The sequence below is a fragment of the Chroicocephalus ridibundus genome, chromosome 5 (genome assembly GCF_963924245.1).
Source record: "Chroicocephalus ridibundus chromosome 5, bChrRid1.1, whole genome shotgun sequence".
Taxonomy (NCBI): domain Eukaryota; kingdom Metazoa; phylum Chordata; class Aves; order Charadriiformes; family Laridae; genus Chroicocephalus; species Chroicocephalus ridibundus.
In genome coordinates this window covers 37,649,758-37,669,242 of record NC_086288.1, presented here as the reverse complement: position 1 = coordinate 37,669,242, position 19,485 = coordinate 37,649,758, and the positions used below count along the sequence as shown (strand labels likewise).

General features: G+C 36.4%; 1 protein-coding gene across 8 annotated transcripts in view; it reads right to left on the bottom strand.

The window, feature by feature from the left end:
• Positions 1–212: 212 nt before the first annotated feature.
• TMEM144 (transmembrane protein 144) overlaps positions 213–19,485 on the bottom strand; it is a 28,965-nt gene continuing 9,692 nt past the window's right edge. For 5 of the 8 annotated variants that reach the window (XM_063335716.1, XM_063335714.1, XM_063335715.1 and 2 more), the window contains exons 2-13: positions 18,924–19,008; positions 17,574–17,751; positions 16,255–16,377; positions 15,717–15,816; positions 15,071–15,151; positions 13,071–13,152; positions 11,853–11,926; positions 10,812–10,930; positions 9,445–9,564; positions 8,863–8,960; positions 6,773–6,826; positions 1,413–5,769 (exon numbers count right to left, since the gene is read on the bottom strand). In XM_063335716.1, coding sequence (XP_063191786.1) covers positions 5,686–5,769; positions 6,773–6,826; positions 8,863–8,960; positions 9,445–9,564; positions 10,812–10,930; positions 11,853–11,926; positions 13,071–13,152; positions 15,071–15,151; positions 15,717–15,816; positions 16,255–16,377; positions 17,574–17,712 — 1,074 coding nt within the window. In that variant the 5' untranslated portion in view covers positions 17,713–17,751; positions 18,924–19,008 and the 3' untranslated portion in view covers positions 1,413–5,685. The other 3 variants (XR_010071191.1, XM_063335718.1, XM_063335719.1) reach the window with 3 other exon arrangements.

Below are 19,485 nucleotides of genomic sequence, written 5' to 3'. Positions count from 1 at the left end.
TAGAAGATCCACAGCATGAAAAATGCTAGGACATGGGAAATAACTAATGTATGTCTAAGCATAATTTATTTCATTGCTAGTATATTGGTTCCTACATAAATACTAAAATCTAAGATCATTAAGAGTTACTTACACATCTGAAAACGCATGGTGGTGTCACACTGCCTGAATGACCGATACTGGCAGGACTAATGCAGGTCCCATTTCCTGAGCCTTATTTCCTCCCTCAGGTTAGATTCTCAAACAGGCCCTTTGGTGCAATAAGAGGCACAAGAACTGCTCAGTGTTTACTTTAAAGAGAAAACATATTTTGGATTCTTAAAAAATGTTTTGTGAGAAGCACGAAAAATGTTAGAGCCATCACTTCAGCTGTATCAGCTAAAATACAATGCTCCACAGTCACTATCTATCAGCATTATATATAGCTAAAGAAAAGTGGAATCCATTAGTAATTAGTCATTCAGTAATTATGGAATGTGGCATTAAACTTCAGTCTTCTATTTGAAAGCAAGGTCAAAATTAAAAAAAAAAAAGACATTAATTGCTAGTGTGCGTCTTCTTGGCTGTCATTTTATTTTCATACCAGATGCAAGAAAGCTCAAGGATCAGGTCAGACTGTTGAACTAGCATTTAATCAACCTTGAATACTGGTTGAAAAAGAAAACTATGTGTATTGGGATAAAAAAAATGCCAGTTTTCACTGTTTACATTTGAAGATATATAAATTAACGTACTTAAATTATTTTTCCAGATAACAATAATTTTTACTAAGATTATGAAGGAACAAAAATCTGGAAGGAGGGCAGTGAGTGTCAGGAAATTAACTGATAATAAACATGGGAAAAGGAATAAACAGATAGGCTAAGTCTAAAAAAAAGGCATTAGTAAGTAAGTTCCTTGGTTTCTAACATTGCATAAAACTCTTCCTTGGAAACTCCCAGTCTACCTATATTTTAAAGATGAATTTGCCTCTTAAGTATTACCAGAGAAAAGTTATTAAAGAAGCACAAACAAATATTTGAAAGTATAGTTTTCTCCAAGAAATGGGATTCTTCCACTTTGGTCCTACTTTTGTTTTTTTCTTCAGTTATATATATAAAAAACCCAACAAACAACACCCACACCTCTCCCCCCCCCTCCCCACCCCCCGAAACATTAGAAATACTCTGGGTCACTTCTCACACTGATATAGAAACATGCTGATATAAACAGAGCCATAATAATTTGTATTAGCTGTAGAATTTTCTCTTATTAATCTCAGTTGCTGCCAGACTGTTTTGTATAAATAGCTCTATAAACAGATATCTGCTAATGTAGCATTTTAACATAAAAGAAGTACCAGTGTTACTTCAAACTCAAAACTTCGAGAACAAGAAAATCTCAGAAATGAGTGGAATATTTATTCAATATATTCCAAGTGAACATCCTCAGAAAATATTTTGGAATAAATACATATTTAAACCATAAATCATGATGAATTACCACAAGGGATTTTTCACAGAAAAGAGCTGCAAGAGGTGGGTTTTTTTTTTTTGCTATTGGCAAGAAAAATCCAATAGGATAGCTGCTAAGAATAATAAATAAATAAATAAAGGCCATACTTGAGCCTTCACAGACAAGAATTTTAATTAATGCCCTAGCAGTCAGCAGTTAAGTTTGCACATCTGATAGCCATACAATATAGACTAGAGAACTGCATCAAAGTACATACATTTACAAGGCAATTGCCATGGTCAGGAGTTCAGTTTTTTGGTTTGTCTCAGAAAGCCAATGACCTCATACAGAAATCCAGAGATCTAAAGGTGCTCCTGCCCTGGAACATTCAACGGTTCCCTATAATCATATCCAGTAGATGGATGCTGGGCCCATACCAGACATTAACTTCAGAGAGACAGTAGAAGCTTAAGATAATATTAGAAAAGACTCTTCAGTTAAAGCAAACTGAAGCATATGGTAACAGTTTAAACCCAAACCTAAATGCATCTCAACTGCCGAGGTACAAACCAGCTTCATTTTTTTGCACAACCATCTCCTGATGGACCAAACCAGTCCTCTAATAAGGGATGGATGTAACAGATTCAGTCTCCTTGTGCATTTTCAGATTTATCTTGAACAAATAACAAATGCAGCAAGCAAAACAGAATCTGAAGCAAGGCAAGTAAAACAAGGCATTGCCAGGACAAATTTTTCTACTACTTGCTAACCTATCATAACACTTCCACTACAGCACTAGTGGCCAGCTTGTCCTGTCACTATAAGTTATGGGCTAAAAATCCGAAAAACCCAAGAAGGCGTTTACTCAGGATACTCACTGCACCAAATGAAACAGAGCTTCAACAGACTGCAGTAGCAGAGAAGGCCTATGGAACCTCACTGTAGTGTAGGATGGGAAACAGCTGGCCAAGGTTAGGGGTAAACTAGGTCCCGCAGCAACTGGGCTTGAGCAATCCTGCTTGTTTATTTCTTGCACAGCTGGGGATGCAGATTACCAAGCAGAGCTGGTGCAGGCCCACCAGCCTTGTGACAGCCCCTCTGCATTGACTACTCAGTGAGTACTATGGCTTGTCCAGCTGTGGAAGATGACTAGGAGATACCGTGCTCTGTTTCTGCTCTGCAACACACCTAACCTTGTAACATCTTCACACAGCTTCATCTGCTCCCCTGCTCCTTTTTCCTCCCAGAACTTTGCTCTGCTAGACAAGGCGTCTTTGGTTTTCTGATGCTTAGCTCAATTTTTAATCATGCCATGCATTCTTGTATCTCTTGATTCTGTGACCTTTGCTTTTGTTCTCCTCTGAAGGTGCTCTAGGGATGTCTGGGACCTGAAATACGTGTTGTGCAATATGGATCTTACGCACTCCTTAAAAGCTAGTTCTACCCTGGAAGCAGTAGTGTGAACAGACTAGTTCATTGTCTCAGGGATGTTCTCCTCCCTGAGAGTTCTGGTTGAACATTTTCCAACCATTTTTCCAGGCTGAGGCACTCAGCATAAACTAGTGACGAATATACCTCACTGAATAGTGTAGACTGTACTTGCAGCCTTTAGCCAAATGTGGAAGTTGACCTACAGGTAGTAGTAAACTAAACAGATGATGATCCTTCCTGAGCAATTGTTCATCAAAGTGGATTGGTGCTGTAATCACGCCATCCTTATAAATATTATATTGCATTGTAATTATTTTAGCAAAATAGTGACTTACAAGACTAGTATTTTTGCCAGTAAGCATGTGGAAATAAGAGATAATCTGCCACTACTCAGCAATGATGACATTATAAACTAAAGTGCACAGCACCCTTGTTCCTTCGCTCTTAAACAGATGACACAGTCAGGGTTAACGCAACTGTGAACACTGTCACAGAAATAAGAAGAACTAATGCTGACAGGGAAGGAACTGACATACTAAATCATATCTCTGAAGTAGAGAAGCCTGAAAACACCATATGTTGGTTTCACCAATTCTTTGTTTATCAGCAATTTTCTGGCATGGAGTATATTCCAGAAATACAGTTATAAACAGTTATATACAGTTATATACAGACATAAAGTTCTTGTGATCTTTAAGAAAAGGGGAAACAGATCCAGCGAAATTCTAAATGTCAAATTTAATTCAATTTATTTCAGAAACACGTGAACTAATTACTTCTCCTTGTCTGAGTCAATAGAATGGCTAAGTAAGTAACAGTCAAGGATCTGCCAAGAAGAAATTGTGTCTGACCTGGATATTGAAAAGAAAACTGGCCAGCTTTCTTGCCAATATCGGGTATTACGATGGTACACATCATGTATCTTGACCTGAACAACTGTACCAGATGTTACATAAAAGCTGAGAGGATGCAGTCTAAATAAGGCTATGGTAAGACAGAGGGAAATGGTACTCAAAAGAGTAATCAATTTTGCCCTGTCAGAGTGAAAAGAAGTATTACATTGCATTCCAAAAAGTAAGTAATGGCATGTATCATGCAGCACTATCATAAACCGTTTAGAATAATTAGAGAGTATGTTTATTAAATTTGTAGGTGACATCTGGCTGGAAAATGCTGCCAACTTGTTGGAGAATGGGGTTAACATACAGAGCAAAATTAGAGAAATGCCTCAAGGGGGAAAAAACCTGTCAAACACCAACTTCTGACATTTGCGTAGGAACAAACAATACTGGATGGGAAAAACGGGGCTAAGTAACGGTTCTAAGATCAAATGTAATAAATAGTAGACAAAGAAGGGTGGAAGGGAGAAGTTCTGATTGCAATCTCAACATGTGAACAATATCAAGCCATGATGGCACAAAGTGTCATACTATGATGCGTAACCACAAACAGAGCTTGCAAAGTGGATGAAAGAAAAATGCTTACTGCTGCTCTTGGTTTTTGTAAGGCTGTAATCTGACTGCCGTTATCTAGTTTTTCTAGACAGATCTAGTCCACTTAGTGAGAGCTCAGGAAAGAGCAAGAAAAGTGTGATGAGCACATGACAAACCGTGGAAGACTGCAGGACTGGGGTTATCTAATATACTGAAGAAAAGACTAAGAGGAGGTTCCGACAACGTGCTTTGCCTATAGAAAGGTCAGCTGCCATGAGAATGAAAATAAACTGTTCTCTATGTTAGTGGCGGTCATGGAACAGTGGACATAACATACCTCCTAGGGAATTCCCTTTGGATATTAGGATTTCCTAACAGGACAGGTAGTTAGAAGTGGTTAGAAGCTCGTTAGTTTGCCTAAAAATGTTGTGAAACCTACTTCTTTTATTTATGTTTTTAAAGAAAAGAGTAGACAACAGCTGTCACGTGATTTACAAATAGATGACCTTGCATTGGGTAGAAGAATCATTGGGTAGTTTTAGCATGATGCTTCAATGCAATAAATACTGCCATACATAATTTTTAAGATTTGAATATGCCACATAGAAAAGAAAGTAAGCATATGGAAAATGCCCAAAGTTACCTGGAAAAAAACTTTGAACCACATACTTAGCTCATATTGCAATACAGAAAAGTAATGTTTACAAACATACAAAACCCACCAAGCTTCCCCAACTATTTGCATCCTGATTTCTACATAATGTTCTTGCGACTAAACAAACTGTTTAGCAGCAAACACAAGTAATTTATTTCACAGCACTGTTTTTTTAATATCTCCTTCAAAATTCTGAAGTGATTGGAAGATAACGTTTTTATGTAAACTAATGACTTTAAAGAATAATGCTTCTCAATAAAAAAAATGCTTCACATCTTCATGTGTATCAGTTACACAAAGAATATTCCAAGACATATTTTATACTCAAGTCAGTAAGACAGCATGTTATAATAAAACAAATCAGCTCGTAAATACATACAGTATTAGAGACTAAGAATTAAAATCCCTTTATCCACCATCCCAACAGTGAACCGCAATTTATGATGACTTAAAGTTTAGTACCTGAACCAGAAAAAAAGAGTAATTAGTAACTATAAAATTATTTAGCTTTATTTAATAAAACCCTTTGATATTCTTACTGTTCCAAGAAATGCAGAAACAAACATTTCCAGATTTTCTTTCATGACAAATGGGAACATTTAGCAAAGGTTTTTTTTTTTTTTTCTTTTTCATTTTCCTGAAGCAAGGTAGGTACGTACATTTTGAAAATTTTTATGTATTGCAGCTAATTATATTGAACAGCAGCACCATCTACTGGTCCAGAACATCCTTTCAAACTTTAGAAAAAGCTGTGGAGAGTGATCCGGCTAAAATGATGCAAAATGCTACTGAGAGTAACACGTAGTTTTTCAGTCCCTGGATAGGCAAAGAGAGAGAAAAAGAAAAATATCATGCTGTCATAATAGATACCACGTCACAAAAAAAAGCCCCAACAACAAAAAAATGAACTAGGATTTCATTTTATGACAAAAGTAATAAATCCATTAAATGAAATGGTAAATTTTATACCACTTTATTTCATACCATGTTTGTAACTTATTTGCTGTTCAAAACAGTTTAATACAAGGAATTTATGATGCCATACACTCAGTAAAATATTTACAAAATTAATTCAGCAATTTTAAAAAAAAGTATTTCTTAAGACCTTTGCCTATTTTAAGCAGTAAGCACTTATGCAGAGACTATTCCAGAATGTATGAAAAGGGAGAGAGAAAGAGAACCTCTAGTTCCTGATCCAAGGATGTCTAACGCATTTTACACAGTCACGAAAAATACTGGGAAAGATGATCCCTAATGACAGATCAGCTAAGGGAACCCGAGAATTACACTGCTAACATTCCAATGCTTCAAATTCTACCAGAAAAAATAACGTCTGCCATATATGTTAACATTCAGTAGAGTAAATTAGCCTGTTATTGGTAATCACTGCCATATCAATTTAAGAACTCTACATTGTACTGTAATTAGCAAGACCAACTAACCCATCTCATTTTTTGGTCCTTTGGTGAACGTGACAAATGTTCATTCCCCTGCACCCATTGAAAAAACTGGGTCAAATAAAGACTGTTTTCAGTCTCAGGCTGTGCTTGGCACCCTGCTTCCTGGCCCTGCTGCAGTCTTCATTTACTCCCACTGTTGCTCGTATAGTTATGAAATGCAAATCTTCATTCCCAAAAAAATTGTTCACAGTTTTTCATCCTTCTTGGAAAACTTACTGTTGCATGATATGGCTTTCAGCTTCATAATATAATACTTATAAGGAGGAGAAATCAAAGAGATACAGCTGTATACCAAGTCATGCTGTTCCTTAAGCTAGTGACAAGCAAGATAGACTAGATAAGAGACCTAATAAGATTACCTTGATTTCTTTAAATACAAGGACTCCCCACATTGCAGCAACAAGGCCAGGACCCTAAGGAATAAGATTCATTTGTACGTTACAGAATTTCATTAAAATGTACTGCCTTCTCATTATTGTTCTTAGGGTGGTTGCATTTTAGCTGGATAACAATTTTAGGCCTTTCCATTCTGTATAATTACAGCACTCATGGCAAAAGCATAAACATCACTGAAATCTTTACAAAGGAAGAAACAATAAAATCTTCGAGAAGGCCTAAAGAGGCAAGAAAGTTTTTTTTTTTTTTCCAGAGAAAGCACAACTTCTTTCTAAATTACACTGTGGAGTCTGCATTGGCTGTCATATGTTCTTTTATTAGGCTCCAAATAATATGCCTCACTTTAGTCCAAACTACAGTTCACAATGTTACCACACTTCAGGGGACTATTCAGGTTTATTGGCAACTACCATGGATATTCCTAACGTTGCCTTTATTAGCATGACTAACTAGCTGAACAATGTTTGATTTTATCGCTCAGTATTATATCAAGAGACTGGAACATAAATGTATTTTCTGTATAGCAGGCATCTGGACAAAGCACAAAGCCAGCCAGCCAGCCAGGTCAGGAAAACCACTGATTATCTGTGATGTTGTTGTACAGATTTCCTAGCTAACAGCAAACAGTGAAACACAACAATAATTTCCAGGCACTCCTGGTAATATAGTTTTTCCCCTGTGAGAGCAATGATCTAAATTTTCATGACTGATGAGAAAATATTATCTGAACATGGAGCGAAAACCGGCTCTGTTAATGCTTCCCATTAGAGCTGTTCTCAGAAACACTTGACAGATGTTTGGACAGTGATCTTCCTCTCCCCATCTTCAGTACAGATGATAGGACACAGATTTAGGCCAGCAGGAACCAGTGTCTCGCGCTGAATATATTTGTGGGTGCTGTTTCCTAGTGAAATTGCCAACTATTATTTGAATAATAGCTAAGGTGTACCTTTCTAGATAATGTACACTGCAAGATGAATGCATTTAAAAAATGAAACAAACTGTTAAAGGGATGCGATGAATAGCTGTCTGAAATTCTCTCTAGGATGAAGTAAAGCAGCAGTTCTGAACCTGTGGTCCAGATAGGCAGTTTCTCATCAGTGCTGTCCTTAAATTTTTCATTTTGTGATTTTATATCCTTGCCCTTTAGGCATACTGATAACTAAGTTACTAAAGCTGCTTTCCATTAATCCTTCAATTTCTAATTAGAATGATCCCAAGTCTTTTTCTTCATTGCATACTGCAGAGTTTATTCTGATTTACTGCATCTTGAGGCAAAGCTTAATCCCTATTAATGTTGTTTCATTAGTTTGCTTCCAAAATACAACTGTTCAGCAAAACTTTGGTTTTAATATTTATGAACGCTCATTTGCCAGAAGTTATCCACCTTTGCATCACCATCTAGTAGACTGGCAAGAGAGTAAAGGTAAAGTTTATTTTTACCTAGTGATGGAATTCATGCAGCTGCTGGAAATTAAAAGTGCTTTAAAGGTACAGTATCATAAACAGAAATAAACCAGACAAAATGGGCCAATCTATTTTTCCCTAATTTGCATAAGAACATTATTTTGAACAATACATAATCTGTTCTGTTTGTTCAAGAGCTGTAAAAAGAAAAAATACTTGTCTTAATCAAGCAAAATGACTGCTAGGGGATAAAAATCACAAATGAAAACATCCAGGGCAAAATGTACTTGCTGGGATGAAAGCATAAAATGTTTCTTCTTTTAATCACTTCAGCTTACTATTTAATATTGATATAGTTCTGGTTAACAGAATTTTGGCTTTTATATAACCTAAAGACTCACACTTTCAATCCTTCTGTATTTTTATGCTTGGCATTGACCAAGATGGTGCTTGTCACAGTCACGTATATTCCTAAAAAACCAAAGGCTAGCACAGACAAGCAGAAGAGGCAATGTGTACTCTTGATTAAAATGCTCTAGACACATCATATTTTCAACTTAATTCCACAAATGGGAGAGAAAAAACCCAACCCTTCACTTTCAATTCTAGTCACAGATTACTTTTTTTTTAATTTATGTATACTTACTGCAGTAATTATTGGAAAGCTGACCACGGCACTGAGATAGTGATTGGCTATGAACCAGCAGCAATTGGCTATTGCCCAAAGAACACCAGAAACAAACCCTAGAAAAATAAATCCCAATCAAAAACATGCACAGCAAGGTATAGACAGCAATTTGTGGAACATATATATTTATAGCACAACACAGAAACTGTACGTTTGTATTTTAGTATGTTAACTACTTCAACAAGCTGGCTCTGGTAATCTAAACCAAAGCTCGAGGGATAAATCAGCTGCTCCAGCTAAAGCAGCAAATTAATTAAAGTTCACAGTTTTCTGGGCAATGTGCTCTCCACTCTGGCACAGTTAGTTTTTGAATATCCACCATATGAAATGTCATTTTGTTCTAGTTTCAGATTAGAAAAAAATTTATCATTGTTTCCTAACTTTAATTAATTAACCTAATAGGAGTGATCTTTCAAAAGAGAAAAAAGGTCAAACGAAGACACTTGAAAAGCAAACTACAATTCCAACACGTATCTTTGAACTGCAAAATGGTCCGAAGAAGTGACTGAAATTAACTGCTAATTTAAAAACCAGTCATACCTGGCAATATGGCTTGGGGATAAACATTAGGTTTATTTTTCCTAACTGCACAGTAGATCAAAAAGTAGATGGTACTTGTGAGAAAGATTCCACTGAAGTGTGCAAAAACATAATCTAAATCTGAAAGAGAAATTACAAAGTTATATTAGTCCAAAACATCAGTTATTAATTTTAACTAAATTTATTTCACTGATAGCATTCACATAGACAAAAAACCATAAGGTTCTACTGCTAATAAATCAAATTCAATTGTGATCATACAGCTGCCAGTCTGACTGTGGATGGATTTGGTCAATAACACACATAGTAAATATGAATTAACAGCTGTGTTGACCCTAGCATTTATTACAGGCTTTTATGCACTTCTGTGAGTTCTTATTTTCAGAATTATATTAGTCAAACTACTGAACTAACTTATTAAAAACCTTAAAAAAATCCTCAGGTGAGGCTACAAAAGCAGGGTGGTGATTTTACATAACTACATCCTCTCCTGACCGTATACATTTGTATTCCTATATATAGTCTTTTTTCTTAACATTTAAAGGCAACACAACTGCACGCACTGTGTAAGCTAAACACAGCACAGTTTTTTTCCTTCTTTTATCTTGAAGAACATAACACAATTTTGATCACTACAATCATTAACCATAATAAAACCTTTGTGGACTTTGTATTTGCTGAAGAGAGTATTTCCAACATGGTAAAGCAAAAGCATGTAGCAAGGTGACGTCTATCTCCTTGGAGTTGTAAATTCTCAACAGGAAAGGCAGCTATAGTAATGACAACATCTGTTTTGTCTTGCTGGGGAATATGTAAGTCGCAGTATTCAAGAGAAATTAGATGTGACATAACAACCAATTTCTTAAGGAAAGCATTTCTGGGGAAATGTTTGAAATTGGTGATTAGGCTTATGTTAAAAGGTTTCCCTTTCAAAAACTACAAGGTTTTAATTACTTATGTTGTTATATATCTCTTCTGCTTAGTAGTTATGATCAACCTTCTCCTCTTCTTTTACTGGTGTACTAATTTGGCAATTGGTACAGCTTGTGCCCTTGTTTACCTCGTGTTCCAGGCATACGAACTTTGTATTTTGAGAGTGCTAGTATTTAATGCCTTCTGAACATAGCCATGAGTTAAGTATGGTATCCTCTGGGATGTTTCTCACTGTTCTTTTAATGGCATAATTCTCCTCGGAGACAAAGGGAGTGCTAGTATCGTGATTATGACAACATATAACATAGTGCAGAACTGACAAGTTGTCATGGTATATTTTCAGGCATATCAAGAATTTCACTCTATGCCTTTACAAAAGCAGCAGAACACAACATACTGACGAAATAAAGCAGAAGTGATCTATTAGCCTTTACCAAATTGACTTGCTCCTGTGTATATAGATTCATTTCTTCTTCCATGGTCCTTGATGTAAAGTACTGGTACAAAACTGGAACCGTAGAGTATTCCAGCTACTACGGCCAGGCTACATCCTCTTTAAAAAGAGCAAAAAATCAGAGAAAATAGCCTAGCGGTAATTAGGGAAGTAGACAATACACTTAAGACAAGTCCGGTATTGCAGTTAAAGACTGTGTATCATATGAAAATTGCCAGCAACACTATAAAAATAACAAATTTTAGCACATTTTTATTTTTAAGTGTAGAAATGGTTCAACACAGTAGCTCAGTTTTCCTATACTTTGTGGCCAAGCAACAGAGACAATTCCTGCCTCGAGAGCCTGAAGACTAGATTAATGAGAAGAGAAATCAACTAACTAGGATTTCCTAAAAGCAGAGCTAGGAAAAAACAAACAAAAATATAATTAAAATGCTCCCACCCTCAGCTTCACTGTTGCAGTCTATATTTTCTTTGTAACTATTCCCAGGTTCATTGCCTCTTTAGTCCCCTTCTCCACCTCCAGATCATTGTGTTCTTGGTTGTCTCTACTCCCCACACTGGCTCCTTGCAAGCTGCTGCTTCCACCTTGGAGCACTCCTGCTGTCTCCTTACCATACTGCCATGCCTTCTCCAGATGTATTCACTTGGAAACCATATCTGGAAGCATGTTATTAGCCTAGGCACCTTCTATGTTGGAGTGCTAATCAATCAGGTGGTAAAAAACAGCTCTGTAATTACTTAGTTGCCATTTACTTTGCCAAATGTTCTTTTGTAGTCGCAACTAATACTTCATTACTAAGGTAAAGCATACTCAACAGCGCAAAGGAAACAATCTAATTAGTTGTGCAGCTATTTATATATAGACATGCACACTATACTACTACATTAAAAACTGTTATTTATTAGTGCATGACTGCGCTAGGAAAACCACAGGACACACATTCTGCTCTTACGCTATGTTCAACTACTTTCCCTGATTACTTGGCCTGCACCAGTAAAAGAACTGTTAATAACTTACATGAGTCTCTTTTTTGCTGGAGAAAGTCTGTTCACCCACGAGTCATCAGAGGTATCTTCAGAAACATTAATAGACTGCAAAAAACCAAGAGTTTTCATGTAAGTTTAGTTTAGTTTGATTATTTTTTTTTTTAAAAATCAAACATTGTATTAAGCAGAAGAGTTTTGCTCTAAGAAAATAAGATGAAAATGGAACGAGAAACAAAAAGAATTTACAGAAATACTCTGAAGAAAGTAGAATTGTATTTTTTTTTTTAATCTACCTACCTTGAAGTTTACAAGTACAAGTTTAGATATGGACTTTGGGTTTACTACATAATAGAGTGTTCACTAGCATTTTTTTAATCTGCATGCAGGTAGATCTGACTTTCAGAACTTGCACTTCCTTAAATTTGATTAATGATTTAATCTATAGATTTTATTTATGATGTAGTTTTGCCTTTTCTTGATAGCTCTGGTGTTACTGTCAGAATGTTAGGGACAGGAACACCCCTGTCTGCAGCATAAAGAAATCACAATGTCCTTTTATTCTAATCCTGCTATCAGATTGTCTTCTGTGATTTGGTCTGGTAGACTAGAACCTCTAGTGAGCATTGAGCACAGCTAGAAAACTCTGAGGGGCTCTCCGTTCAGGTAGCAACTGAGCACTGACCTACAAGAGTAAGGTACAACGATAGTAGTAGCCTGTTTTTCTCCAGCTTTTGTTGCATACTTTGGGCTCCCAAAGGAGCGAAAGCCAATCTGGCACCCCTCATTGGCCTCCAACATGTGCCACAGCTGATGCTGAGAATCAGCGACTCTGACAGTCTCCAGGCTCTGTAACGTGGCAAAAATCTGGTGGATAAGTGTTACACACTGTTGCCTTTCATCTAAGCACCCTTCCAGTTTTAAAGTTAAGTTCTAATTAAAAGTGCTTCCTCTTCTCACATAGGAAAGTAACACACTCCGTCTTTCATATAATGTCTGTCATAATGAAAAAGGACTTCTAAGCCATTTAATGCTGACCATAGAGAAAGAACACTTGGGAAAAACCTTTTCTGTTGCTCACATTCAAATGGATATAGAAGATCCACGAATTAAATACAAACGATGCACATTTATGTAGTTCTATGTAGTCTACCATAAATTCTAGCAAATCTGGTTAACATTAAGCGTATTTTTTGTTTTTAAATGGATATGTACTTTTACTGCCGTAAAATAACAACTGTAGAGTACTCACACTTTCTCTCAGTAAAGGCGTGCTTTCTAATGAAGCTGAAGAACTCTGGACTTCAGGTTTTATAAAAAGAAATATGACAGCACTCAGAAGAGAAAAATACACCAATAAATACCATGTCAGCTCATAAGGACATAACATTTAGTGTCCAGAGACAAAAGTTATATTTGGAGGCTTATTACTTTATTTTCATTATTGCCCTAGAGTCACTTCAACATATTTAAAAAATGCAATTGCTTTTAACAGTCTTAACTAACAGGTTAAGTGAGAGTAAATAAATTACTCTTTGTATCACTTTATAGGTCTCTCTTCTACGTAATGGGAGTGAAATGTCTCTTTTTTTACAGTGTGTAGTTACAACCACATGTTAACAACAGTTGCTTTAGTTATCAGTGCCCTTCTGTACTAAACCACACATACAATGTAACATCTGCAGGAAAATTCTATATGGAACAGGTTAAACCTGCACAGAATTGTCTCTGTGCTCAAGGAAAAAAGTTAACTTTTAGTCTTCCATCACATGTGCATGAGGGATTACTGCTCCTACAGGGCCTCACGCTTACGTGGAAGAAGGGGTATTGTTCAGTGGTGCTCCAGTGCACTAAGTGAATAAAATGAAGAAGAAAGGGTGACATTACTACTTGTACCCCCAGCTCCAGGAAATCAGGTAAATACGTGTAAATCAGAACTGGCCAGATCTGTTTTTTATTTTTATGAAAGGTATTTTAATGATTTTGGAATTGCTTCTCATAACTGTAAACAGAATGTCTCCATTTGCAGAATGATTCATCTCCTACTGAAGAAATAGGGATAGGTATAAAAGGATGTCAGCTTCCTCCAGAGGGACTAGACAAACACATGTAGGTTCCACACAGGAGGCTAAAATGAAATACTCTGCAGAGAAACACACATGGGCTTTGTGCAGCTTGCCAGGAAAACATGTTTGGTCACAATCTTTTTCCCTGTTGATCACTCCTCCACGGTATCTCAGAAACAGGCAGGAAGCAGGTGGTGAGCTGACTGAATTAATCAGGCAGGAATAGCAGTACTCCTACTATTTTGCGAGTACTTCACAAAATCATGTGGTACATACAAAAATAATGGGTAAAAAGCTGCAGACTCTTAGGAAAGAGGAAGAGTAGAAGCAAAATTCATGAATCTAAAACAGCAGCTCTCTACTAGCAATCAAGAATGGCTTCATTATCTCCATGTTCTTAACACCCTTCTTTTCCTAAAGGCATTATGTGCATCTGCTGCTTAGCATGCTTATGGCAAGCATACTGCCCCTAAGATTTAGGGTCACTGTTATGTTCCTAGAAAGACCTTCCTGGACACCCAGCTGCAAAGTAAGAACACTGCTACATAACATCCTCTGTGACTGGACCAAAATGTGCACTCATACAAATAATGAACAACAAAATAGGAGTCCTTCTGAAGATCCCAAAGGAAGCCATTGTTTGGGAGTTGTAGTAAATGTGGCTTACGAGTTACAGGACAGGCAGCTAATAAGGACAGAGATAATGAAAAGCCTCTGGGCTTTGCAAAGCCTCTTTGCTTTGCAAATCTGGGAAGGGGTCCCGTGGCATATTCTACAGTCAAGAGGAAGGATTTGTACCCCTGACTGAGCAAAGTCAGATTGGAAATCTCACAGAGGTTTTCTCACCAAGATTCTTCTAGTCAGTTTCTCCTCTCACAAAATTTGGGGAAAGTGAACCAATTTAATAACCTAGCTAGGGAGACAATCAGTGCATCACTGCTTTGCCTACCAGCATAAAAATATATTTCTGTGTTTAAGAATAACCATTTCACCACTGTACTGGATATCATGTATGTTTCTAATCTGAAATACAACACTGACCAGCTAGGTATGGATAGCTCATGAATTCGTAAATCAATTTGCAAAAAAAATACTACAATACATTTGCTCTCTAGTTAAATTGTCCCTATGGTTATTAAATATATATATTTGATATTACAGAAATTTATTATAAGAATAAATTTACCTTAATAGTGAAAGTCCAGCTCCAATATAATTTAAGATTGGTCTTGCAACCTCTTCTGGGTCAATTCCAAACCAACCAAACCTGGAATACTTAACCAGTTACTTAGTTGCACTGACTGCATCCAAACAGTTAAAGAACTAGATGATCTTCCAACCTCAACCATTCTATGATCCTATAACCCAGTCTTGGAAATCTTTACTCATGTAAATAATTCTGTTTAAGTTTATATTTGCAATATTGGATTGATGCTTCAGTTGGATTGCAGAAAGCTATGTCTACCTTACAAAAATAATCTCTATACTAATTTAATTTACACTGATCTTTTTTTAACCTGGGTATTTAAAAATTGAAGTTAATTTAAATTATTTTGTCAACACATGCTGTAGAAGAAAAAAAAATACAAACAGTGTACTAATTTTACTTCAACAAATACATTATTTATTCACTCAATTATGTTAATTAACATCACTGGGTATTCTTCTCCCTATTGAGACAGGCAAAACAAAAAAAGAGAAAATAATTAACCTGAGAACTTTCCACTGAGAGGGAAAAAGATCTTACATATATATGATAAATCCTCTTTATTTGTGATAGTGTTTTCACTACAGTTATTAATGAGTATGACTTAAGACTTCAACATACTCACCTTGAACTTGCCCATCCCGTCAGCAAATTAAAAGAAGCCCATATCAAAAGACCAAGAGCTAAGCCAATAGTTTTAACAATAGGGACAACTGTAACATTGCCTGGAATACAAAAAACAAAGTTAAAATCAGTTAAAAACTAGACTGTGATCTTGTATATTTTTGCTTCAGATTCTGTGACTGTTCAGAAGGCAAAGAATTTTAGGCAACTACAAGGCAGTAGGAAATAGTGTTTTTTAAAAATAAATACATTAAACATGGACTTTTCATCAGTACCATTTTTAAAGTTATTTTTGGTGTGAATTTGCTGCTTATAAAATAAGCATAATAATATAAGAAAATAATATTTCCCAAATAAGCAAAATAATTTCCCAAAATAATATTTCCTATAAAGGTACAGCTCCATTAATACTGAGACTTTAAAGAGCCAAATAACTACTACCTAATATATGGCCAACTTTTTATCACTTTTTTTTTTTTTTTTTTATAAAGAGTTAGTATTACTTTGTGTTTCAAGAAATAGAATCTCTTTATCCTTACCTGTAGCCCAGACGAAACCCCCAACCATAGCCAGAGGCCAAAACCGGGGACAATTCTGGATTAAATTGACCACCAAAGAAACTATCCATATGGAGGCACAGAGAATCCATTGGAAGAACATGCCTATGGAAAAATTGAATGCACACAATAGAGAACTTGTAGAATAATACATGTGTGAATCTCAACATACTATGTTTTAGATAAAATAGTACAGAAAAATTGAAAGGTGGCCACCTCCTTTGCGAATTTCAGGGAATCATGTTACAATATATTCAAAAGATGTATTTTAGGATGGGGTGTTATAATTCTGTTATGAACCTTTTCCTCACCATGCATTCTTCCTACGCAGCTACAAAAGATACTTTGCTGGACAAAGTTTACACCATCCCTGATTCTCAAAGACATGAAAATTTTGACAGGCTTCTGACAAAGAGGATATTCAGTTCCTGTAAACTTCTCCCACCACCCTAGCAGCACCTAACACAGATGACTGCAGAGGACAAAACTCCTTCAAAGCTCAGGGCTCAGGCTTTTCCACTATTCCAGGACATTGAGGATGCTAAAAACTTTGGACAGTTCTCTTTTACCTCTGTAGATTCTCTAAGGGTCAACTAGGCAGACCAGTTAACTTTATGCCAGCTGAGCTAAGACTTTTGCTTTAAAGTCTAGCCTTGTCTTGTTAGGACCATATTTAGCACAAAGAAGAGAGAGAGGTTATACCCTGCCTGTAATACAGATACTATATTATCGCAGTAGTGTAATGGCAGATTTATTCATTTAGGGATCTAGTAATTGACTATGCTTCATATAAACATGCAAATAAAACATGAACCTAGTAAAGTGATAAAATTCCAAGTAGGAAATAGAAGCTATTGTTTCCTCTTGCCGAGTCACCAAATAAAAGTATTAAAATTTCAATTTGTGATTGTTTTTATGTTAGATCCACAACTGAAAGGCAATATTCCAAAGTCCATCAGCTTTTACAGTACAAAAAACACTGTATGCATTTGAGAATCCCCACAAGGGTAGAAGAAAGGGCATTTCACTTTCCATTGTGAAATGCTAACGAAATGCACACTGTCACTGTCAAAGTGCACACCACCACATATAAAGGCACTTCTAAAGATTCACCACATCCTGAACCAATACATTATTGCTTTATGCCCTAACAGTAGCAAAGAAAATGAAAACATTCTCTATGGATTAAGGCTGTGACAGTATTAATAACTCTAACTATAGAAATTATCATATTTGCTGGCAAAATATTATTTCTATTAGCAAAAATACCCAAACCAACAAAATAATATAAATAAGTTTACCATCACCAGTATCAAATTTCTTAACAGGCACAAAGTTTGTCCCAAATAGAAGGACAGCTACTGCAGAAGAGGTAAAGCCAATAGCCAGATCTGTTCCATTGCTGATGTTAAAGGTACTGTAAGCTTGCCCGATGTTCATCTTTGCTCTGAAGGTGCCTCTTTTTGTGGAGTTGTTTTGCTGCAGATTGTGGAATTAAAAATGTGGAGTTATTAAATAATACCAACCTAGTTCAGAAATCTGAAACTTAAAGGCCCCTCCCTACTTATCAATCTCTCAAAATCTGGAAAGAACTGCAAAGTTTACTGTAGAATCCCACGAAAAGCTGCCATAAAATGTGACTGAATAACAACTTAAGAACAGATGCACAAAAAAAATCACTATTGCATGTTTCATAATCAGCTTTGCAGAAATGCATGTCTGAAAACATACAACAATGTGAATGTAGAGATGCACTCAAAGATTATGAAGACTTGAATCTGTGAGGCCTATGGGAAGCCCTGATGGTTTAGGGAGATGCCCGATCAGAAAATTCCTTATTCCTGTAGCCAAAGTGAGGTCACACTGGGGTATGTAAGAAAGCAGTGGTTAGACAAAATCTTAACTGGCAGAAGAAGCTATAGCAATTTGCAGCTCTGCTGCCTAGAAGTCAGGAACAGGTGCAGAGATTCTATAGACGCCACAGTGGGATCAATATAGGATCGGAAGGTAACCACAAGGATTGCTCTAGCTGATACAAAACATGAATAAAGGCTCTTTTTTTCTGTGGGGAACAAAGGGAGAAACTGCCTCTAAAGTTTCTTCATTCATTCTGCATAACTATAATAAGAAAGGCAAAGATTTTTTTTAATCCCATAATATCTTCTTTTTTTTTTCTTAGTGGGAGATTCATCTTGAGGTTACACTCAACAGAAGTAACACACCTTTTGATATAGATTATGACTTTGACAGTAAAGGTGGCTCTGAGAACAGCTATAATAATATGATCTTTGCATATATAATCTTAACACCACACCTGAAAGACTACATATAAGAAAAGTGTTTGGAAATCTAACTTCAAATGGCAACAGGATACTTAATATACTGTGAGAATAAAGGTGCATATTTATACAGATAGGCATGCAATCCTGTTGTTGAAGGAATGCTATTTATACTGACTCAAATGACATCCTAATGCAGTTTGACATTCCCCAGTGTAGGTGGAATAGCTACTGCCCGGAGGAAAAAATCTGAAATAGGATGGTGGAAATTTTGCCAAGTCTTGTAAGCGGTGCTGTGACTACACTCTCCGCACATAAGGAAGAGCTGAGCTGCTGCAGGTTCTTTTATGTTATTTTACCCTCCAGTCTTACCTTCTCTGGAGTCCTTAGACACTGAGAACTGCTTCTGCTGAGGTTGTGCTTTTATCTACAGCTTCATCACGGCCATCAGGGTCAGCTGAAATTAATTATTTGCATTAGCAGGTAAAAAGTTCAATCCCACAACTAATATAACCATTTAGTTTCTACAATTTTTCCCCTCAAAAGATGTCAGTATATTTTTAACTTGAGTACTTAAGAAAAACACAGATGACATTTAGAAGACACAACATGAAGGTACAACAGCACGGTGTTTCCATTTATCTTATCTTTTTCTCCTTCAGTATGTTTTACTTGGGAGCTGTAGACACCGAGCAATGCAAATAATAATGCTTGGATTTCTTCAAAGGCTGACTTCACAGGCTATGAAACACTCTGACACCACAAGAATGGATTAAGAGAGATAAAGGCTTACATGAGCTATCTTCATCCCATCAACCTTGACTCACTAAGTGGATACATTTAATTCATTTAGTGGACAAATAAGGCAGAAGAGCTGGGTTTTGCACAGGAAGAAGTTCATGCTGCTAAGGACATAGAAACGAAGCTTATTACA